Raw genomic sequence first — 26,402 nt, 5'->3', positions numbered from 1 at the left:
TGCCAACTGAGACTGCTTTTTTTCAACTGCATTGTTAAATTTCATTAGTTGTTTGATGTAGACATCAGAATTGATCACTTGGTTGGTAATTACAGTTCAAAGTAGACAATTTATTTATAAATAACTTTGACTGGATGATTAGAATGTAGTAAGTATGTACGTAGAATTTTTGACTGTGTCTTCTGCATTATAGCTATATTCGATTTGTAAGCACAGCCCCAGAGCTCAATTCCGTAGGTCCAGATTGGTTTGATGATTGTTTTATATAGCAGCAATTTATTTTCAACGGAGAGCTTAGACTTTTTACGCATTAGCCAATTAAATTCTTTCATTTTGAACATTATTTGCTGCTGTTTCATTTTTATGTGACTTTTCCAAGTAAGTTTGCTGTCTAAATGAAGACCAAGATATTTTACTATGTTATGTTTTGGAATCTGAACGCTATTTATATAAATTGGACGACTCGTCTCCTGTCTCAGAGTAAAAGTGATATGAGTTGATTTGGATTTGTTTATGCAAATCTTCCATTTATAAAGCCACTTTTGATTCTATATTGTGAGAGAGTGTAATTAGAGACAACAAACGAGTAATTAAAAATGAGGTGTGTTAAAAGAGACGTTTTTGTATATTTGTCATTAATCTGTAATTGAATAATCTTTTATTAGCCCAAGCCAAAATTACACTTTGTACCTATATTAATACCGGTGTATTCTCTAGTGACGATTCAAATCTTAATAATCGCCATTTAATACCGAATTCTCTCTGTTAACAAGACCCTTGACGACCGTGCGGGCAGCACATACGGGTTTCCACCGCGAATTACGATCGAATCAGCATAGATAACTTTTGCATAATGATCTTTACTTTACGATTAAGCCATTGGACTTCGGATCCGGATAGTTTATAGGTGGATGAGGGCGGTTTCGAATACTTTGACTTTGCTTGCCCGAATCGATTGTGGTCTCGTGAGTCGTGTCGTGTCAAAGTCAGAGTTCCTGTTAGTACGAATTCAGCGTGAATTGATATTTCATGTATTGTGCTAGTCGCGTGCTCTTGACATGGGCCAATACAGGTTATTATAATTTGGGAGAAATGAACGGTTTTGGAATGTATTTCGGTTGATAGCTGGAACAGAGGTTCTGGACTATTGGAGCTCTATGTTGGAGAACATAACACATCTTGCTCGGAGGATGATTTGATTTTGGAGATGTGTCATTGTCTTAGATTGCTAATATGTTTAATTATTTTTTAAGAATATTGCAATTTGTCCTGTAATGGACAACAAGTATAACTGTAGGATTAACAAAAAATGACTTTAAAAATACAAACTTTCTCGAGTATTGTCAGAGATATTGATGATCATTCAAATATAAACTTTGCTTTTGTCAACTTATTATTCACGGCAACAAATGTCAAAAAAATACACCTGAAAGAGCTTTTAAATTTTTATTCCCAAACACTTCATTATTATGTTTCTATATAAAAACAACCATTTTCCAGCATTTCTGCAATAAATTAAAAGTTTATGATCATGGTTAGATAAATTTCAATAATAAACATTAAATCTGGACAGGCCAACCGTTGGGTTGTGTTCTAAAATGCGACGTTGTTTAGGAAAATTTATCAACTACTTTCATGCATTATCCATGGCAACAAAAGTCAAGAAAATACACCTGAAAGAGCTTTTAAATTTTTATTCCCAAACTCATATTTTTTTTATGTTTCCAAGTGAAGACAACCGTCTTCTGGCATTTATGTCAAATCAAAATTAGACAAGCCAACCATTGGGTTGCCTTCTAAAATGCGAGGTTATTCAGAAGAAAGTATTACCTACTTTGATACATTATCCAAGGCAACAAAATTCAAGAAAATATATTCGCAAGAGCTTTTAAATTTTTGTTCCAAAATACATTATTATTATATTTTCAAGTGAAATCAACTCTTATTTTGGCATTTATGCATCAAATTAATAGTATATTTTAAATATTAGATAAATTGCAATAATAAAAATCACATCTATTCAGGCCAAAGTTGTTCGGAGGAAAGAATCAGGAAAATATATACTCAAGAGTTTTCAAATTTTTATTTTCTAAATATATTATTATTTTCTAAATATATTCTAAATAATATTTTTAAAAAATAAGAACAGCTTTTTTGCGTCGATACTGCTGTATTAAATTCAAAATATATTGTTAATAGATGAATTGTAATGATTAAATCAAATTTAGATAGACCAACCCTTGGCTTACCTTCTAAAAAGCGAAGTTTTTAAAGAAAAAGGACCATTACAGCCACTTATAGAACTAAGTTCAGATTGATGTTGGAAAAAATAATTTTAATTCTATTATAGAAAAAATAAAATGCATAAAAGAGATAAATACATGACGTTCAATGACGATTTTTGGGATTCAGAGTTGGTGTAGAGTCTTACAATATTAGACAATATTGTAGAGTATGTCATTTTACATAAATTTGTCAGTAAAAGTTACAAGAGATAGAGTAAATAAATGCAATTCAGCTATTTTTAAATTTTTGTTGATATGTTTCTTAGGGTTGGAAGCAAATCATTTATTTTCACTTCCTAAATTATAGTGAATAATTAAAATAGTTATTCCATAAATGCTCTTTAAATATTCAACCATGTATCATTTACCAATATATATTTTTTTGCTCAATTACCCTGAAAACCTCGATATTCTACGAAATATGTTGTCATTAAGTGTTAAATATAGCACTTACAAAACTTTTTCTGATCAAAAAATATAAATGGCCACTTCTGTCGAACAATAATCACGACATTTATGCATATTTAATGTATCACACCGTAAACATAGTCATTATGCTCTTATGTTGATTCTCATACTATTTTTATGTTAAAATATACAGTCGATTATGCGTAGGTGTGTCAGATTATTATAAATAACTCCCAAAAATCGATAAATATAAAAGTATGGTTATATAAAGAATCAATATGATTACATAATGTATGAGCTCGTTAAAGCTATTCAAAAGTATGACAAAATATTTCACGTTAGGTTTTATGAGGAACATGATGTTATGCAATAGCCTATTAAATTAAATTATGGTATTAAAATTGAAATTTATACACAGCGTGTCATCATCATATTTATGGGATTATAAGAGTTCAGTGTAGTGAGTTCACTGGAAATACTTGAGAAAATGATAAAAAATTTGATAAATCACCATCATTGACCATCAAAATGGGCTCGCCCGTAGGTAAGCGGTTAAGAGCGACGGGACCTGAATCAGAGGTCCCGGGTTCGATACCCACTTCAAGCAGCCTGTTGTCAGACAGGAGTGACAACGATTTTCACTTGGAAATATAGGTAGCAATATATATTCAAGTGAAAATAGCCCTTGCCCGGCATTGCTGCACCAATAAAAAGTCAGCCCTATTAGATTAAATCTAATAGCAAAAAATCATCAAATATGGATGGATTAACATTGGGTTACCATCTAGAAAAATGCCCAACAGCTCATAGGACGTAAGGTTCTGATAGCTGTTAAAATAACAAAAAAAATACTATCAAAATAGTAGTGTTCCCTCAAGTAAATATTTTTATTTTATAATAATTAGTTTTATTTTTCTTCCAGGGTTTTACCTTCCTCAAGAAGCCGGCTACCCCATCGATCCGTCCTCTAATCGCTTCTATCTCATGGAAACCCACTACAATAACCCATTCTATTCTTCCATGGAGCAAATGTCATCAATTTCTGGTACGGGTGCCACCATGGTCGACAGCTCCGGACTTCGGCTCTACTATACTCCTATTTTGAGGAAACACGATGCCGGAGTTCTTTCTGTAGGAATGGAGCCTAATTGGAGGCACATAATACCTCCAGCGCAAAAGGCAGTCATTTCCGAGGCACATTGCGTTTCCGATTGTACCAAGAGAGCGCTGCCTCAGAATGGTATCAGCGTTTTTGCTGTTATTATGAGGACACATATGATTGGAAGGAGGGTTCGACTACGTCAGGTGAGATAAAAAATATTTTTTACTATTTTTATTTTCATATATATGTATTAACACCGTTAATGGTGAATTCCCGAACTATTTACAAATTGGTTTATATAGTGTTAAAAATTAGTAGTGAATATGTGGCCGACATCTAAGGTTTTTTATAAATAAATCAAAAAATATTTTACAAAATGTTTAGTAAATTATGATTTATGTTAGATAACAAAGTTAGAAATCAAACTAAATTAACAAAACCGCAATCTTAGCTAAAAAATAATTAATACTATCAATCAAACTTTGCTATAAAAAAATATGATTTTTAAACAGTGGCACCTAGTACCGGACATCTCAAAATAACCTGCATTGATTACATATGTAGCCATCTGCACACTTTGGAATGTCTGCATATGTGTCTTTGACGAATATTCTTAGATATTGCAAAAAAGTCACTATTCATCCACTCTTTTGGCTGGGCCACACTGATGCTCTCAGCAAAAAATTATTCTCGCTTAAATAATACGTGTTAAATAGAGTGTCCGGTCCTAGGTGCCACTATTCCGTCCGGCGTTACGGAACTTCCCCCTACCTATCCCAAAATCAACGGTGGTTAAATAAAAAAATTAGAGTTTTTGCTCGTTTCTTGGTAGTAACTAATGATTCACATTATCATAAGTCATATTACTTTGTATGGTGCTCGTGTTGAAAATTAGTAGTGAGGAGAAATCAGATAAATCCACAAATCGAGTGCAATTATACAAAAAATAACAGTTATAGCTAAATTTCCGTTAGTAATTCTAACAAAATCTTTATCAATATTTTTAATGACAATTAAATAACTCGAGTAAATTTATCCGTTTATTTATTGATTCAAGCTACCAGTTATGATTACCCGTTAACAAGTAAATATGATACAAATACAATAATTAGATATGGAGTACAGAATAAAAAGACAAGAATGAGGCATTTTTCCGAAGTAAAATGATTAAGAGAAAAATAAATAATATAAAATTTATTTGTCGCATGTCACGTCGGGTCACCAATAATTAAATTTATTTACTGATCATAAGAATTTATATAAGTACATGAAATTCTAGAAAAATATGATTGGTTCCAAATATTGAGAAATCATTCCTATATTGATTTTATCCTCTCTCCAAACCAAGATCAACAAATGAAACTTTGTTTGATCATGAAGTTCAGTATGTTGACGAATATAAAATTATAGGCCTACGAAATGTGGCTTAATTATAGAAATTCATGAAAGTGGGAAATATGGGCTTAATTTAGATTCCAAAATTATGTTTTTGCAGTTTTAAAAGTTGCTAAATTCCATTATTTATTTAATTTAATTATTTGCACATTCCAGAAAGTTTTTCCTACAAAGGCACACTTGCATCTAATTTGTCAATTGTATCCCCTGACCTCAAATAGCATTAAATAATTATGTAATTTATATTATCTACTTTTTTATGAAAGTTTAATTTGAATGTTGACCACTTGATTAGAACCTACAATCAGAAAAATATGTCAACTCCTTATGTCAACTCCATTTGAATGTTTTTGCCAGTCTTTCACACAAATTAGCAGATCTTGTAAAGGTTTTGCATTCGGTTCAATAAAAAAAGTGGGACTCTTCTATTGACAATATGTTTGATTCAATTAACAATACTAGAACTTTATGAAAATTATTATATTTCACTGAATCCTGAATGAATCACGGTCCATTGAGCGCTTTCAAAATGGCTAAAAATAACTTCTGGCGACATGTAGGTGCTGTTAACCTTTATTAGATTCACATGCCCTCCCATTTTCTCGTCACTTCGAGCATAAAAACATCCAAAGAGTCGAATAAAATTTCATTATTTCCATTTCCGTGCACTGTATTTCAGTATTCTGTATTTCTTCTCTTTGTGTATAGGCACGTTAACGTTAGTACTTACGTGCGCATAAACACATAACTCACGTACATATTCTTCGTATGTTACCATCGGCTTTGCCATGACTTGGCGCATTTTCTATAAGAGCGGAATATTTTAGCTATATTCTGTAAGGGCTGTATTTGAAAAATGAGATGAGAAATATTGAGTTGAACATTTAGCAAAAATACAATCTTCAAAAGTCGTCATAACAGCTAAACCTACTGATTTTGAGATGGGGTCTAAAGGAAAAGTATGAAGTATGTTTGTTCGAACAAGTTTCCATTATTGCAGTAAGTCAGTTTCTTGCATTACCATGATCTTATAATGATGATCTGTTTTCAAAAATGTGCTTTGTGTACAGTTATGACAATTTTTGGGGGTACGGTTGTGATATAAAGGAATTAGTGGTGTATGCTATGGTGCCTTAAGGCAAATTGCTGGAACGTTCTCTACCGCAATGAAATATTCGAGGAATATTAAATGTTTTCAAATAGATTATTATAAATTCGCTACCTTTCATTATATTTATTCTATGGACAAAATAAAAGAGCTTATGAATTGGACGACGACGTTTATATATGTATATACGTTAATTTGAAGTATATAAGTGAGCTTTAGATCTTTAGCTAGAATTTTTTTTTATATACTTTATTTAATAGCAATCAGAATTTACAAAATTCTATGAGCTATTGTGCTTATGTTTGTACTCACTCACACAGTATACATACTCACACACAGTCATACATACACATAAATAAATTGGCTGAATTTGTAAAAATTACAATAGATGCCACTAAATTGAGTGCACAAATAATCTAGCTGAAGTATATATCGAATGGAAATATATCGAGGGCTAAGTCTGGTCTTTATCGCAATTGATCTATTTTCAAATCAATTGGAACTTTTCTTTTGAGCCTCCCAGATCGGGGTTCTTCAAGAAGATGTTTCACTATTTCATTGGGATGGGATTCCATCTTCTCAAAATGGCGGTGACTGGTACTGCTAATTAAATCTTTCACAAATGGTATGTTCAAGTCGTCATGAATAATTTGTTACTGACATACCATGGAGCGTTTACGACCTGCCTAAGAAATTTTGATTGAGCTCGTTGAATGAATCAATGTGAGCACTTTTTCTTGCACATCCCCATAATTCCACACCGTAGGTCCATATCGGCTTCATTATTTTTCCATATATTAGTAGCTTGCTTTCAATAGGTAATTTGGATTTATTACCAAATAACTTACCCTACGGGAAGTTAAAAATCTATCATAACTAAGAAGACAAAATCTGTAATACTTAACTAACAAGATACAATTTGTAAGACAAAATACGAAGGAAAAAGGGTAAGAAAATATCAATACAAGAAACTGAAAGATTTCACAATGATTATTGTCTAAAAAATTATGTCATGTTACATATTGTTACATACTTTTCTCCTAGATAACTGATATATTAAAAAAATATTGCTAATCAAAAATAAGTGGCACAACCGTACCCAGCATCTCATACTGTTTTGAAATTTTAAACCTATTTTAATACATATTATATAAATTTGTGTTCCTGATAGACGAAATTAGTGACATATTCCTCCCCAAGCTAGTTATATTACGTCGGAATTCTATTTCCCATAATTCCGAGAACATCGAATTGATCGACTTTTCCTCGATACAGAAAATGCATCTATAATTCAGCAATGCGCACACGTCTAGTGCCTGCCTATTGAAGCGCTCGTTCCAGGCACTTACTTAAATATAGATGTGCCAGATATAAAAGGAAGAAACATTCGACTCCACATACGTACATATAGGCGTACGAGCATTTGTACAAGCAGAAAAATCGAATTATAGGTTTCAATCAATTATTGCGCCGGTTATAGAATATGTGAGAACTGGTACGTTTTGCCAGGAATTGCTCCACTTGGGGCGATGACGTTGTAAGGGGTCACAGGAAAACTAACAGAATGATGTGCCGAAAGTTTTATGAGGAAAAAATATTTATTCATTGGTATTATGGTGACTCAGTAGTGAGAGCTTTGGCCTTGCAACTCCAGATTCCAGGTTTGATTGCCGCAGCATCAGACAGCATGATATCAAGCAATAGTGATATTTGAGAATACATCTAAAATATATTTATTGCCTTTCATCTGAATTGCTGCATCAAATTAAATCGTATGAAATAATTTCAATAGTTCATGATTGTGGCAAATTAATTGTATAAACAACCAACAACAATATACACTAAATTTAATGGATTCGTACGTAGATCCGTTTTATAGTTCTAGTCTAATTAGCATAAAAGCAAGTTTTATTGCTAATGGATAATGAAAATATACTTTGTAAATAATAATTATGTTTCAATAGCACATAAAAATCTATTAAATGCACATAACAACTTCCCTTCATATGAGCTATTTGCTTGTCCATTACGATGCAAATCTATATCCGCTCGTAGTACGCGTGTTGCCATTAACATATAAATAGCATGTGAGCTGGGTTGTAATTAGTAGAATAAAATTAATATTATCATTTTATTAACAATTTAATAATAATATTGTCAATAATTAAACAGGCAAAATTATAATTCAAGTTTTTGTACAGTTGTGCAATTGATATTTGCAAGTCACTCAAGCACAAATAGTAAAATGTTAATGCTAACAAGGAAATTTTAGATTTACTCTTCTAGGATTTTGATAAAATTTTGCATTGTGATAGAGTTGATTGTCATAAACGACACCTTAAAAGATTAGTCTACGAGAAGTGATTTAATTATAAAAAATAATTTAAGTTTTCAATAATATACTAAGCGCAATACGTACGCGACGACATAGGCCAACTTATGAAAATTACAGACAATACAGAACAAGGCACTACGACTAGCACCAACTAGCGTATTGACAGCCAAGACACTACTATCCGACAAAATACCGATATAAAACAATTATATAAAAAAACTCACTGAGAATTTTACCTCAAATGTAGGGATAAAGACAATATCAAAGAAATAGTTTGATAGGGCAAACACGCCATGCCAAACTATATCCTGATCGACCCAATAACTGAAATTGGAACACACTTAATTATTGTTGTGTTTTATAATTTTCTTGTTATCCGAATTACTATGTTTAATATTATCTGATGAATATTAACTAATATACGAGGTCTGTTCAAAAAGTTTTCGTAATTTTCGTTTTTTCAAAAAAAATATTTATTTATTCGTCTACATTAATGTGGTCCCCTTAAAAGTAGTCCCCCCCAGATATAATACACTTATGCCAGCGTTTTTTTCCATTTTCGAAGCACCCTTGATATTCACTTTTGATATGTCCTTGAGCACTCTCGGCGATTTTCTTCAATCGAGGAAAACCGCCGTCCTTTCATGGGTCTCTTCAACTTTGGGAATAGGAAAAAGTCACACGGAGCCATATCTGGTGAATTTTTGCACTTTGCAACACTTTATTTCATTTTTTACGCAAAATTTAATACAAATTCTTTGACTTTTTCAATTCTTCCATTGTAAAAATCGCCGAGCTCAGAAAAACACGTCGAACCTTAGCGACTACCACAGACAAAGTAAACAGTAAATATAGCTGAAAATTTCATCATACTTTAGGGGCATGTATACCAACACAATAAAAAAAAAATTTGACAATCAGACACTCCAGACCCGCGAAATTTAATTATTAGTAATTCCGGGTACTTTTTGAACAGACCATGTATTTGTCAAACGTCGTCTTTTTTGTTTTGCCTTTTTAAAGTAACCTTCATATTTTACTTTATTGACGCCAAAAGATTGAAAATGCAATAGTACATCCTAACTAAAAAAAATTACAAATATTTTAAGAAACCGGTTTCCAGCGCCCTTATTATTATTTCACCAGCCTATATATAGCCAGCATTATAATGACAGGAATATAAAGGCATATAATTATAAATGAGCACCGGCGACGATAACATTCAAGGTGCGCTTATATATTAAAAAAATGTTATGCAAAAAACACGATATATGGCGGAAATATTAATATTGATAACCATATGCAGGAATATAAAAACATTTGAGACCGGGCATGCATAGAAAGAAAACAAGAAAATGATTTGATGATTAGTTAATTATATCCTTTTGAAATAATAATTTTTTTTATAATATACATTAGTAGATCGCAGAATAATAAAATTGTTAGTGGGATAAGGTAGATAAATTTTTATTGTGTTTATTTTATGGATTTTATGGATATATTTGGAAGAAAAATATATTAATAAATCGTTTAATTATATATTAAATACAATAATTTCAATAAAAAATATATATGATCAGTCTCACCATTTTACCTCACTAGAAATAGTTAAGGCGTACATAAGTGTAGTTTTTTATGTTATAAAAAAGTAGAATAGATAATTTTATTGGTAAAACCTAGTGCTATCATATACAAATAGTTGAATAAGCTATGTCTAACTATCGGTTGTGGGATATATTCTTGGATAAAATAGAAATGTTACGATAGTGCTATGAAAGATAGACCCGCAAACAAATTCGTATGAGTTCGTGGTAACAAATTGTCTTAAAAACCTAGTAGTATCACAAACAAATAGTTGAATAAGTTGTGGCTTACTGTCGATAATGTGTCTAATTTCCGAAAAAAAAAGAAATTTTATGATAGATAGACCCGGAACTATTTTCTCCAATAATATCGGGAGTACCACAAAGTAGCGTGTTAGGACCTATCTTGTTTTTAATTCATACGGTATGAGTTGGTAGTAACAAACTGTCAAGAAGCTATATACTTGCTGTGCAATCGGACGTTTTACACATAAAACCTAAACTGCAAATAACAATTTTATAATAAGTGCAACTTTGTGACGTCTATTTGATAACACGTACGTGAAGTTAGGTTTTATGTGTGAAAGGCCTGATCGAACAGCATATATATAGCTTTTTTAGACAGTTCGTTACTACAAACTTATATGAAAATAGATTCGTTACATAGTATTACCATAATATTTTTATGTTTTCCTTAGATACGTTAACTGTTGCTTAAAAGCGATTTGACAAATAGGTCAACTAAAAACTGCATTTCCGCTATCACACAAATGAGCTTACACGAAAATACTCTGGCTTTAGAGAATTTTCCTTGAAAGTCAGCAAGAATATATATCAGGCAAACGTACCTGGTACCTATCCAGCAAAACAAGAGTTGTGTCTTGTGCCCTGGAAGCCGATGCCATTTCGTTGATTGCGGCCGCCCGCCAATTCAATCTTCCGCCTGCGGCAAGGAATTCGATTTCGTGCCACTGTGCACAACGCGAAGCTACCTCTAACAGGGTTTTCCAGGAACTCGGAAAATTAGTCTTACACCGGAGAAATACAACCGTGGTCCAGTAGGAAGTACCGTTTTCAGATAACAAGCAAACGTTTCTTTTGGTAGACAATAGGTGGTAAAGATGATTTATGGAATATTGTTTATGAGTGAAGCTGTGGACATTGTTTTTGCTATGTCTCTGCATAAACAGAGATTGACAAGTTTAAAATTTTCTAGTTCTGCAATCATTCATTTGAATAAAATATTCACCCAATGGTTCGACACTAATATTTTTTTTTTATTTTTTAATGGACTTTCCAAGTAGCAACCAGAACAATTAATAATTCTGACACTAATATTTATAATTTAAATATTTTAAATTAATTTCAAAATATTGGAGCCAATTCTCCGGTAACATAGATGACAACATAGCGTTGTTATGGCAACGCGACCTTTCTTTCTTGGTACTAAAAACTATGAAATGCTATCTATTTGCTGTGCGATCTAGACTAGAAATATTTATGCATATTGTTGCAAAACAACGGGTTTGACGGGTTAGCTAGTATATGTATATATATATAAATATGTATATATATATATATATATATATATATATATATATACGAGTATATATTTCTTCGACCCAATACGACCTTTTCAAGTACATTGAGCTTGTTAACTCAGTTAATAACGCCGTTTTTTGTTGCGTAATAAATAACGACATTGTTGAATTTTAATAAAGGCTTATGGACGGAAAAATTCTTTAGGAAAAATGTTTTAGATTTATATATAGTCTTTGATGATATTACTATACAAATAAACAAAAATACATGAATGAATATCCATCTAATATAATAATAAATGCTATTAAAGCTCTGATTAGGATTGCTATTGATTGCAAGATACATTTAACATATAATATAGATTTTCGAGAATTATTAGAAATTTTTTTACCACAGGATTTTGAAAAAATATTATAATATGATACGGTAATATAGAAAATAACTATGTTCTTTGACGTTGATAGTACCCATTTAACAATATATTTTTTATCCTTATTCCAGATCCGTCGTGGCACTGAACAGCCTCCGATTTCGGCAGATGGCAACCTCGACTTCGACTACCAAGAATACAGGCGACTTGGTTCACCTGTAAGGGTTCTTCCAGGTGATCATTTGATCGCAGAATGCACCTACGACAGTTCAGAACGTGCTGCAATCACACTAGGAGGTCTTACAACTAGAGAAGAAACTTGTCTAGTTTTTGCCTTGTATTATCCTAGACAAAAAGAATTGACGTCTTGTCATTCGTTGCCGAGTTTGCCAACAGTCTTGCACTCTTTGGGGATCCAAGAACTTCATTCGTAAGTAGAAAATAAAATTATTCATAATTAAAGTAAAAACACATGGTTCGATTCTGCCGCACACAGACCAATGTTATGGCAAGGCCATGTTTTGCTTAAACTTGCATACATTATGCTTCTGAATCGCACCGAATACTGTAAAAATGTCATGTATTTGCTGTGCATTCAGGCGTTTTATAACGCAACGTCACTCGTATGTTATGAAGCTGAGTCAGAAAGACCCTGTTTTCTAAGATTGTTTTTTGAGTTTTGTGCTGTTTTTAGGTTGAGATTTTTATTTGACAACCTGAGAAAAGCGCCTGACTGCACAGCGACCACATGACTTTTTACAATATTTAGAATGATTTTAGTTGCTGCATGTATTGAAAATATTCAAATTTATTTTATGTGATTATTAAAAATGCATCTAAAAACTGTATAGGTATAATTTCTCGAACGATTATTGATTAGTTTTACTGTTACCTTTACCTTGAAAAAATAGCATTGGTAATAAAAAAGTTGGATATTTTAGGAAGTACATTAAGATATAAATAGAAATAGAAATTAAATATCAAAACCTGCTATAAAGTGATTTTCGCGCGATAAAAATCCACTTTATGGCAATCTAAAAGCTCTAACGTAAAATCATAAATGCCTCGTATTCAAGCAAAGCAAATACCTAGCACGTATCGGGTATAATTTTTAGTGCGAATATAATATTTTATTTTATTTTAAATGCAGGGATTATAATAAAAAAATAAAGAGGGAAAAATCATGATTTAGATAGCAAAAAGCAGCGAATGATGATACACATCATATAATTTGGTAGTTCCTGTGTTAGTGGTTTTCAATCTATTTAAAATTATTGTTATATACATTATACTATCATTTTAAAGCACATTCAATAAAATAAATTTTTAAGAATGAAATCTGTGAATAGACCTAATAAAATTACGCATAATATGCTTGTAGCAAAATTCGTATCCAAGAAATTATGAATATTATATTATAGGATATGTTTATTTCACATTTGCACATTATTTTAATTATTATGAGAAATGTGGCTGTCCAAATTTATATTCACTTAAATTGTTTATTGTGTTTGTCAGTATTTAGTAATTCTTTATTAGTATTTATATTTTACATGTGTTATATTGGTAATATCTTGTCACACCACATCAGATAGACAAACTTTTTTGCTAATGCTTTAGATAATATAAATTATCTACAAACACTAATAATAGTTTCCTTTATTTTGGTGTCGAATACACATTACATCATAATTATTTATCGATTTTCTTTCTGCAAAAGTATCCGTTTCGTAAATTTCTACCACTTGTTTCTAACAAAACTACATGATGTTATCTGTATCCATTATTATTTTTGTGCAAGGGTGGTCCTTTCCAGGCGGGTGGTCACGGCAAATAATATACCTGTCAAAGTTTTTAGACATTGTACATTTTGTGTGAATATTACAGGTAGTTTTATGGAAGAATTAAATAACTACCGCTGGGTCTATGATAAATTATTAAAGGGCCAAACGAAAATTGAGTGTTTCCAGTCATTATATCAAATTGTGGTGGAATGACTCAATTAACGCAATTCTAACACGTGTGAAACTAATTGTGGTGTTTTCGGCACATATTTTTTGCTTTAAGTTTTGAAATACAATCGAAACTAGGAGGCATGGCATCGTGCCTTAAGGCAAATTGCTGGTACTTCTCGTACTGAAAATTAAATTTATTGAAAATCCTTTAAAATTTTATGAAAATCACCACGTCTCCTTATCAACAGGAATCGAATGTTTTTTGAATAATTCAAATCGGTTGATCAATGCTCTTGAAAACATAGGTGAAAAGTTGTATCCGCACATACATACATATACACGCATACGTTCATTTTTTCTAAGGTATGCCAAAATGTTAAGAAATTCGATTTATTTGCGATTTCTATAACTTACCTTTTAAAAATGTTCAGAAAAATTAAAAATTCTCAAGAAAATCTAATTTTTCTTTTGTGAGCTTCTGAGAAATTACTGTACTGGAAGTTCAAAAAATTTGCCTTAAAACATATATATGCATACATACATACACACACATGCTTCAATTTTTTCTAAGGTATGCCAAAATGTTCAGAAAATTTTGAAACGGAAAAATTTTCATTTTAGATTTTTTTCGATTTCTATGTCTTACCCTAAAAAATGCCATTTGGAGGTCGAAAATTAGATATTTTGTACAGTTTGGATCAACCGGCATGAACGGGTATCAATAACTTTCAAGAAATTTCAAAATTTTCGAAATGAAACAACAGTTTTCATAATATTCCCAACGAAAGGCCTAAGTTTTTAAAAAATATTAGTATAATCCAATTTTAATTTAATATTCAAATTCTTTAAATGTTTTCAAAATTTTTAAGAATGTTAAAAAAAAATATCAAAAAAATCTAATTTTTTTTTTCTGAGCTTCTGAAAAATTACGGTGCGGGAAGTTTTAGGAAAGTTTTAAAATTTTGTTGTTTAAAACAACAGTTTTCAAAATACTTCCAAGTTTTAACAAAAGTTCTTAAAAATATTAACATTATCCATTTTTAATTTAATATTCAAATTCTTTAAATGATTTAAAAAATTCAAGAATGTTAAGAAAAAATCAAAATTTTCAAAAAAAAATCTAATTTTTCTTTTCTGAGCTTCTGAGAAATTACGTTAAAGTACCATCGAAATACAATCTAAAAAGCAGATGCTTATATCGCACAGCAAACTAAGGTCATTGCGTTTATTTATAACTTTCTCTTTATTAATTATTAGAAATAAATTGAAAAAAAAAAACAATTTACAATCAGTCATGTCGTTGTTTTTTTTTAAATGATATCAATAACAAGCGATGCTCGCATGAGCACACGTACGTTGTCATACATGGTTGCATCGGGTAACACCATACAATTATCTAGTTCGCTCTTCCGTACATTTTCATTCTTCGGGGCGGAACGGCACACTTTGACCCCAAGAGTTTGACCGGGGCGACTTTTCTGACGGAAGTGTCGGCCGAGTTAATTTTCCTGTTTCCATTCTACCGACTTAGGGCGAGAGAATTTCATTCTCATTCTGTGAATGATAATAATTTTCGTAGGTGGAGTGTATAGTAAGGATACAATCTCATGAAGTACTTGTATATATATATATATATATATATATATATATATATATATATATTTATAAAATAACAAAATTTCTTTAAATTATGTCGTTTTGAATTACAAAATTTGTTTCTTCGTCTGAAAAGATATTTATAAAATCACTTTTTTTGATAAAATATTTTTTTAGTGAAAAGGTGTTATTGTATAAAGAATCATACCGACTGAAACCTCCGGCTATCTTTTACCTTCGGACTTCATGATACCGCCCTTAGACATTTATGGGGGAAGGATCTAGAATGCTATAATTCTCTTTTTAAAGTTATAACTTTTTCTAATTATTGCTATACGCTCTTCATTTTTCAAGAGTTCGCAAGTCTAATTAAAACATTGGTCTTTGTGTGTGTTTTTTTCTTATTCTTGATGTTGAGGTATGTGTGCCAATTTTTTTGGTGCAATACAGTAGAGTAGAAATTGTAGAAGTTTAAAAAATATTATTTTATATTAATCTCAGGTGATTGCTATTAATGAAAAATAATTAGAATAACTTAAGAGTAAAAAGTACAGCTTTCAAAAGTAAATACAATTAAAAAGGGTGATATTAAATATACTCACCTAAACATTTAATAAAGTATTTTCAAAAAGTATTACCAAACTAGTTATGCACTAATCAAATTATTCACAAAGTACGATTCTTGTCATTCAAATTAAATATTCTGAAATTACTTTATGTTTTACTCAACTTTGTTATCAAATAATCCATGTTTTTTAACCTAATGATTTTTTAAATATTTCTTAATATTTTACACAAAGGTAATTTTCACAAAGCAAAGTGGTATTATCATTCCACTTGTTCATACTATTTTTGTGTATTTTAATGATGCATGATTCCGAAAAGCGTCTTAGAGACGTATTCGATTCAAGATAAAGAATTGTAGCAACGTAGAAACTGATGATATGATTACGATTTTTAAATTATCAGTGATCATAATTTGATTTTGATTGTTCTATTTGAAAGACATCAGGTGCAAATCAATTTTGTGTATACTATGTTGAACTAAGTTACGGCAAACTTCATCGATTTAAAATTTTATATTTATTTGATAGAAATTTGCAATTGCAACTACTTTATACTTACATGAATTTCGTAAATAATTCTCAGATATTTTTTAAATCATGAAAATATTGTTACTAAAGTTGAAAGTATCGATTACAAAAGAATAATTGCTTCGACTTACGAAAATAAACTTTTTGTATCCAACAAAAACAATAGTATGTATGAATAACAAAATCATATTGTTTGCTTACTTTATTCTGTGCATAATAAAAGGGTTCGATATGAACTGAAATGATAATTTATAAAAATAAGTTATTAACATTAAATATTTAACTCATAAAATAAAAGTAATTTAGCTTATATATTTCATCTCAAGTAAATTTATGAGATGTGATGAGTAAAGACGTAACAAAACTTATTGAGTAACTTAGACGGTACCTCAACAACTAAAGGTTTCGTTCTAACATAAGTCACTTAATATTATTAATGAATTATTTAAATTTATGAATTAACATTTCCTCGACGAAAATAGCTCCGTTGTTGTCAAATGTCGTGGTATTTAGCCATCCATATCAGATCCGAAATCACAATTTTCGCACGCACCACGTTCCGAATAATGTTTGCGTAAACACGTCACATTATAACACTAATCTAAATTAGATTTAGAATTTGCCAGAGGGTGAAATACCTATCCATGTTATAGCCTTCAAACTCTCATACAAGCACATTGATCGGTTTATGTCATGATTACTGAGCAAATAGCAATTAATCCATACATTGCGAATTTCAATAACGAACGCCGAATTGGATATATGAAACTTTAATTAACGATATATGATATGGAAATATTTTGCGAAAAGCTATTTTTGGGACATCGATATGCAAATTGTTGTTGGATGTAGAAAATTGATGAAGCTGATGCTGTGATACTCAAAGAAACCTAATAGACGTATTTGGTATAGTGGTAAATGGTCCAATTGTTGTTCTAATGTTCTAATCTAATACAATTACTATGCTATATAAAAATGCAAAACTTTATATTTTAATAATTTATTTTTTTTCTCTTTTACAGTGGATCCAATCCAATAAGAATTGCTCGTCCTCCTGAATTGGCTGGAATGACTTTGGAATCTCGGCTGGTGTCTTACGATTGGGAAAATCAACTTGACAGTTTCCAAGAAGCGACCAGAAGAGGATCCTTTAAACCTCTCTGTTGGACATCAAAGCCATCTTTATTACCGGTTAGTAACAATAATTATATATTAAAAAGATCAGTTTTGTAGTTTATCTTCATGACCTTATATTGGATGTGGAAATATATAGACACAGTATTTGATAATGGAGATCTTCATGGTCATGTATTTAATAATCGCTGCAGTTAATCAGGAGCAGTTTTTTCCATTTTCCTTCAATAAACTTTTATTTCAATGAATTATTTAAAGCTGAAGTTCTTTTATTTTATTTATTATATTAATTATGATTAACAAAAACTAATTTAAGAAGATCTGATTAAATTCTTAATTTTGGTTTTTGATGCGTCTCATTTATTATTGAATATATGATCATTTCATTTAGTTGTTTCTTCATAATTAATTAAAGTTTTCGTGTATCGTTAACCAAAGAAATAACAATGATCCCAAAGTTGATCTTAATCACCTGCCAAGCATTCAAAACTAATTTGATATCTTTTAAACTGATGCTCATTATTTTATATTTGAGTTTGCACCGTTTATAAAAATGTTTAATTGCATGTTTTGAACGAATAACAAAAAGCGGAGGTAATTGCAATAAAAGCAAGCAATAAAATAAATTTTATACGTTTGTTGCATTTTCATTAGCTTTAAAATATGTTCAATTAATTCCTTAATTGCACACTGTGTTTATCTTTTGGAAATGTCAGAGTTGATGAACCGTTTGGTATTACTGTTATATTATTTATTATTTTTGCTTCTTGGTTTGTCATATAGAAGAATTATATAATATTTTATGTTTATAATAAAACTTTCTTTTACTTTTATTAAACTATTGAAGTTTCGGTAACAAGAGAAATGTTTTATAAAACCATACGTTTTAGTAATATTATCTTAGATATTTTTTTAGCAAGATTCTAACATAAGTGTCACTAATTATGATTTTTTTGACATATATTTTCAGCACTTGGCAACCTTTCAAAGACATAAATATATGTAATATTAACATAAATCACCAATTTGTATTGTAAATGGCTAAAGTATCATTGCGCTTGTTAATACTTAGTTTAAGTAGTTGAATGAAACAACCTTCCGCAAAACGTCTTTTGAACATTTGTTTTCAAAATGAAGTTTAGAGTACTGTTAAGCTATAAGTCCAGATTTTTCCAATTTTATCTAACAAAATCATTTATCTATCTCTTCCAGGGTACTGAGAATTTAGAGTCCCACTACCCCAACATCACTCGGCCTTACATCGCTCCTGATTCCTGCGGGAGAGTCACCTCCAGCATACCAGGAGCTGCCGTCCTCCTGGACGATAACCACATAGAAGGAGCAGCCAGGAGTAAAGTCTCAAGGAGCAGTGCTGGCCAACAAGGGGAAACTTTGGGTCTCAGTTCTTCGGACAAAGTCCGAACGAGGTGGCAGTATGTCGCAGCAATTGTGTTAACTGTGTTCTTGGTGCTGTGATTACAGTAAATATAAAACAGAAAAAACTGCTAAAAATATATTGTAAATAATAATTGATTGATTGAGTGCGGTAATGATAGATGTAGATAATTTTTGAATAATATTGAATGTATAGATAGAATTTTTGAAAACGCAAGTTTGTATGTGTGCATGAGGATTTTGATGTTTGTATTTGTGGGACTGTCACACTATCAAAATTTTTGTTATAATTTTTTATGACAAAATGATTTTGGTTTATTTAGAACAGTTGTGTGGCTAAGTCTTCAAGATTAAAGATGTTCAATGGGGTTTTATATAGTTTTATTCTTTGACATAAAAAATTAAATAACTTGAATTTATTTTATACAGAGTTGATTTTATTTTATTCTGATTACCCATTGAACTATCCTTTATCGACATATCGAATATATGTATTTTATGTTTAAAAATTGACCTAGTCAAAACAAAAGAAAGTATATGTAATCCTTAAACGTAAGTTGTATAAAATGTTATTTTTTATGAATAAAAGCTCTCGAAAGAGCAATTTTTAAGTTATTATAAATATATTAAAGAAGTATACTGCTTTTTGCTTTTTAACACGTGATTGACAAAATATGGTTATGTTGTAGTTAATTATCAACTATTTTAGCCAAGAAATAGAAAATCTGTTTTTTCATTTAATGGCTTTTAATGAGATTTAAAATAACCGCTATTTAATTATAGGTCACTATTTGCATTCCAAAATAGTACTAGCGTCCGTTAAACATTGTATAATATTAAATAGATATTCACAAATAAATGCTACATGTGTTTTACATAAAATGAAACCGAAATGAGAATATTTTTCACAAATCTGTGTGAAAATTTAGTCACTAATCGTTAGTCATATTGAAATAATAGACATAAATATGATAGATGTAACTTATAATCGGTGTTTCTCCATATAAATATATAGAAGTAAATATTGTAATTGAAGCATTATTTTGAATTCGTATGATTAGACGTTTTATATGACGCAAATTTTGACATGATAAATTTTTAATAAATATTTTATAAAATTTATTGGCATCAACAACGTCTTATTGTACGAATTCTATATTTATTACTGCCTAGATTTTTATTTAATATTTTGTACACATATTGCATTTTGTGAATCAAACTGAATAACCTTTGATTTAATTTTTTATATAAAAATATAAATATCTCCGAATTATTAAAACCGAAACAGAATATGTCTTTGAGTTATATTTTGCACAAAAATGTCTTAATTGTAAATAAAATAGAATAATACGATTTTGTTAACTTGTTCTTTTTTGTTGGAGCAGTTTGTAGTAGTGTTATGATTGTATATAAAATAGCTAAAAATTGAAAAAAATGTATATGAAAGTTTTAAAAAAATGGACATTAAGTATTTATTTTGGAGTTGAAGTGAATGGATTTGCAATTTATAATATGGCATTAAAAATAATTGTTGTAACCATTCAGTTTTTGAAGAAGTGTAGACGGGCGACAATTGATTTGCTTTTGGCTGAATTTATGAGACATTCATATCGTATTTTGAAATATATCATTGGTGCCAATGAATCTCATAAATGGTACACATACATATATAAATTTCGTCGCCGGTCTATATTTCATCACCATCCTATTTGTAATATATATAATGACCAAAACTTATTATCTGAATGTGAAACAGAACAATATTTGAAATAGGAGCGCACATTAATAATTTAAAATATCACAAAACGTCACAAATAATGCTGACAATTAGATTGCTTTTAATTTATTATTATAAATACCTCGCAGATAGCGATGCTATTATTTAAATTAATTTATTAACAAGCGAATGAATGAATATTTTAAGTATAAGATACTATAAAATTGTAGAAATATTCATAAAAACATAATTTAACGCTGTACAGTGTAGATATCCCTAATCATAAAAAAACTATCTTGTGTAATATATTTTATAAATACAAAACTATAGCAATAAAATAATATGAAATATATATATTGTTTTTTTTATATTTTTGCTCATATTGAAATGGAATTATTTTCAGGATTATATTTATTCAGTTATTATATTTATTCAGTTTGCTAATATAAAAATAAATTTAAATCAGATTAAATTTAATTCAGAACCACTTTATTATATATATATATATATATATATATATATATATATATATATATATATATATATATATATATATATATATATATATTAGAGATGGGCTTATCATATCCGAAGCCGGATCGACTCGGAACTGACTCCGCATCAGGGAGGAGTTATATCCGCTTAACAACTCCACGACTCCGACAACTTTGAAACCAAAATACTCGACAAAAATGCGTTCTATAGTGCGTTGTTTACGTATACATCTAAGGATTTGTCAAATCCAATTTAATTTTTTGAAATAAAAATTTATGAATAAAATAAAATTAAAAAAATATCATCAAAATAATTTTTCTAAATAATTCACAAATAAATGACGAGTTGTAAAACTTTTCGGTCGACCAGACGATCGACTCAATGACTCATAGGATTAACACTGTTGACCAAAGTAAAAGCGCAAAACTTGAGAATAAAATTCAATTTAATTATTTTCTTTTGATGAGAAAATAATTGATTTTTTGGATTAATTTTATATAAAAATAATGTAGTAAACTTTGTAATAAAAGCAAATTATTTATCATAAAATATTTTCACCAAATAATAATACTTCTGCTTTCTAATTTTTTCTTCTGCTATTTCCATTCGAGAATTAATATTATATCGGGTAGTTCGATTAGCATATTATTACTCTTAGACAATTATATAATTGAGTAAAAGTAAAAATTTAATACTATATATTTTGTGCTGCTTAAATACTATTGACGTCACTGATATATTTTGCACTCTAAAGTATTGTTATTTCAGGCTATGGAAAAACCAGATTAAATGTATTTTGTTTCGTGTATTCATTCACGGCCAAAGATTATTGTAGTTAGAAATATGACCCCTTACTATTCAATAAATTATACATTGAAACTATTCACACTTGAACAAAATTTCATTGTTCTGTATCTTTGAAGTAAAATTTTTGTATTTTCTGGAAAAAAACGTATACCTAAAAGGTCATAAAACTGTCTGTGAGACAAAAAAGTGACCCTTCCTTTCCAAAAATGACAAAAACAGTAAACGTCTGCACGAGTTAACACATTTAATACCACATTAGGGAAGTCGGATATGACAAATCCGGTGAGACAACTCCACTCGGATTCACTCCGAGGGAGGAGTTGTATCGGAGTGATAACTCCGGAGTGAGTTACCCATCTCTAATATATATATATATATATTGTTGCAGCAATAATGACGAAAGGCTATTTTCCCTTGAGGTTGTATTTAAGATGTATAACCTGAAGTGGTAATTTGATATCATACTGCTTGATATCGAACTGGCCGAGATTAATATCGAATTGGGACTGTAGCTGCAAACTCTATGTTCTCTCAAAAATTGAATTGCCATTATCGCACTTTTTGCTCCTTATCTTTGATAAGGCTGGACCTGCTTTGTCTAAAAACTAATCACAACTCTGCTCTCCATCAGTAGGAATGAAATGTTTTTTGAATCATTCAAATCGGTCGATCCGTGCTCTCGAAATTGCGCGACGATCAGCCACGCCGTTTCTTTGTAAATGGCAGAAAAGTGAAAAATATTTTGTCCACGTTTTAGCCCGCAATTCTGATTTTGAAAATTCAAAAACTGTTCGTAAGATATTGGTTGGGAATCGTGCTGATTAGTTTTTGGTAAAGATCGGCCGAGACATTCTCTTGTAAAAAGTGTTAAAAAAAATGTTTTTGACGATTTTTAATGATTTTTTCTTTGACGGAGTAGATACCATAGTCTTATAGATCATACTAAAATATGATGGCCCTACCACAAGTCGTCTAATTTTAACAATTCTTTAAAGATGCGAAAATTAGTTTTGTTTTTTTGGCATTTGTCAATATTAGACCTTTCATCGGCGTTTGTTCAAGAACGCCTGAACCGATTTTAGAAATTTAAAAGCCATTTGATGTATCTCGATGAGGATTATCGTTTCTCAGTTTTGTGCGACGATCGGCCGAGCCGTTTCTTTGTAATTTGGAAAAAAGTGTTAAACTTTTTGTCATACTACCGAAGTTGGGAATGATACTGTTTAGTTTTAGGTGAAAATCTACCGACCGTTTTCTTATAATTAATGGATGAAAAAAAAACTAAGCCCATTTTTATGGAACTTTTTTTGTCGATATATATCATGGTCTTACTGAAATATTACGAACTTACAACAAGCAGTTTAATTTTAAAAGTTCATCAAAATTTGAGAAAATCAGTAGATTACTTGGTATAACGATAGAGTACTTGGTCTTAATGAACATACTAAACCATTAAAGTCCCACGGAAACTGGTTTAATTAAAATTTGTTGATTTTTGAAAATTCTCCGAGTTAACGTGTTCGTTCGTTTTCAATTATGTGTGATAAATCTACTCGGAATATTTTTAATTATTCATAAATTGATTTTATTGATTAAGTCGAGTATTTACACATATCGGAAAGTTCATGTAACGTGCCTCAAGGCAAAATACCAATGCCAACTAGTTTGTAATTTGTGCTTCCCACGTTCGAAAGTAATAGTAATGAATTTAATATTATAATCAATAAAATAAAAGAAAGGCAGTCCATTTTTATTTGCACCGAACATTTGATATTGACGTGGTTTTCTACCAAATCGCTTATATCAGACTATACGTCTGACATGGCTCATGTCAAACTTCTTAGCGTCAGACACAAAGGACTGACATCACGATAAACGTTCACACAATTTTTTAGATTCCATAGATTTTAGCAACACGCAAATGCTGCGTTTATATATCAAAATAGCAAAATATGCCCATATGATTCCATTGAATTAATAATGCATCAGAATCTCCGTAACGCAATGCTTCATTTTACGCTCCTAATCGATTTTTTCATATGGCTTTTGTATCAATATGGTTCGCAAAAACTATCTGATTTACTTAGGGTGATGCGTAACTTATCTTACTGAATCAGATTAATAGACCATCTGCCTCTGTATTTTGATACAAATCTTTCATCGTTGGACATATGTCTCGTACAACGAGTATGTGTCTTTAGGAATATGTCATTAATTGATGATCAGGGGACATGAGTGCAATTTTTAGTGTAAACTATTTTAAATCGGTATGGGAGGTATTGCTCTAGGGCAGGTCCCTGAGCTGAGTTAAACTCCAATTGGAGGGAAGAATAGTGTGGGAGATTTTCCATTGCCATTTTACATCGCAGTGCCCGAACAAAAATAATTTTTGATAAATTATATAAATTATATATTAAATGCCATCTTGTACAGTAGCAAATATTCAATTTCACCTCAATCGCGTGTGAACCTTACGCACACTCTTTTTTATTTAAGGTAGTTCAAAGTTTTTTTATTTTTAAGATACATTTTATAAACTATTAAATTATTAAATAATTTACTGTTTCCTATAAAAAAAAATCAATTTTCATTTCATAATATTATTCGAGAATTAAATTTATAGGTATTATATATGCAATTAAATTTTATTTGTATATATTTCATACAATTTTTATAATTATGCAAAATATTAAAATACAGGTTAAATTATATTCATACAGATGTACTGTATAATTATAATTTATAAAATATTTTAAATATTACCTTCAGTACGGATCTGTACAATGCATCTTGTCACCACAAAATCCTACCAATCGGAACAAAGAATTGTGTTATGTAATTATAAGAATGAAATAGCATATTTTAATACATGCAAAAATAGAAAGATTTGTTCGAGTTTAGTTCATTTTAATCTTTTGATAGTGTTGAATTTTAGGGAATTTTATTGATTTAATTTATTAAATTTTAATGATATTTATTGAATTTTAATATTAATTTTAATTGTAATATTTAAGTTTTATAGTGTAAATTGCAGATTTGATTGACAGAAAGGTAAGTCAATAACTTAGTATTTGCATGATTATAAATTATGATTATATTCTTATTGACTATGCACCTTAAATAAACTGATTATAATTATCAATGAATGTAAAATATATATTATTCAATATATTATTGTTTTATAAATACGAATTAAAAAAAAATTAATTTATTATTAAAATCGTCAATTTTTAAAAATTCTGACAATGGTAGGAAAATTTTGTATTTTTAAAGTCATTTTTTGTTAATCGTACAGTTTTACTTGTTGTGCATCTCAGAACAGTTCCAAAAATTACTGTATAAAAATCGAGTTATAGCATTGTTTTTATATCATTAGTTAATGACTTTTTTTAGATAGCCTATATAATTACTTATTTTTTGGTAATTGAATAAAATTATAATATAAAACGTGCTTATTTTTGCAATTAATGAAAATGATATTAGACAAGCGATTCGGCCAACAAATATTAGCATAAAATCTTTATTTTTTCATAACTCGACGTTGCATAATTGACAATTGAATAAAATGCTGATTCACGGCAAATATTCAAAATAATAAAATTAAACATTTAATATTTCAGTTCATACCCATTTGTGATATTTTACTGATCGTTAAATTAATTTATTTTTTATATTTTATAGTTAGGAGTTGGAATATCAAAATCTAAATTTCTTGACTGATTATTTTATTAAGATTACAGAGATTATGGCAGACTATTTATTTAGTTCTAATGAATTGTAGATTGTGTCTACTGATAAGGGTTTATTGGTAGCAAAGACATAGTTTTTTGATAGTTTTTAACTATCAACTCATACCAATATAGACCCGTAACATCAAATTTCTATATTATCCGGGAATAGGCCTTAATATATTCTTATTACTCATATCAAAGAAAAAAAATATATTGAAAAAATTATATATATTTTTATCATACCAAACTATTACTATTAGAGCAATTTGATAATGTTTCAGATAGTAATTTTATTAAAAATTATTTAATAAAAGGAGCTTGGTAATGAAATTCTTTGTGCTCGCAAAATA

At 29.8% G+C, this 26,402-nt stretch overlaps 1 protein-coding gene across 1 annotated transcript; it reads left to right on the top strand.

Moving 5' to 3' along the window:
* Positions 1-3,221: 3,221 nt before the first annotated feature.
* Positions 3,222-19,554, top strand: LOC113388207 (MOXD1 homolog 2-like). Its single transcript, XM_026625608.1, has 5 exons — positions 3,222-3,237; positions 3,616-3,998; positions 12,260-12,558; positions 17,796-17,964; positions 19,120-19,554. The coding sequence occupies exons 1-5, from the start codon at positions 3,222-3,224 to the stop codon at positions 19,381-19,383; spliced, it is 1,131 nt and encodes a 376-aa protein (XP_026481393.1). The 3' UTR covers positions 19,384-19,554.
* The last annotated feature ends 6,848 nt before the right edge of the window (positions 19,555-26,402 follow it).

This window comes from Ctenocephalides felis, unplaced genomic scaffold, assembly GCF_003426905.1.
Source record: "Ctenocephalides felis isolate EL2017-DRISC unplaced genomic scaffold, ASM342690v1 CF-g0.4_SCAFFOLD_03572, whole genome shotgun sequence".
In the NCBI taxonomy this organism is placed as follows: Eukaryota; Metazoa; Arthropoda; class Insecta; order Siphonaptera; family Pulicidae; genus Ctenocephalides; species Ctenocephalides felis.
Note: the sequence above shows the minus strand (reverse complement) of the source record. Positions and strands in the feature narration are given on the sequence as shown.

What these genes read in the sequence shown, in the direction of transcription:
- LOC113388207 (XM_026625608.1), top strand. An exon ending in GGAGGGTTCGACTACGTCAG is followed by an intron (nt 3,999 to 12,259) that starts GTGAGATAAAAA and finishes TCCTTATTCCAG; the next exon opens with ATCCGTCGTGGCACTGAACA. An exon ending in CAAAGCCATCTTTATTACCG is followed by an intron (nt 17,965 to 19,119) that starts GTTAGTAACAAT and finishes TATCTCTTCCAG; the next exon opens with GGTACTGAGAATTTAGAGTC.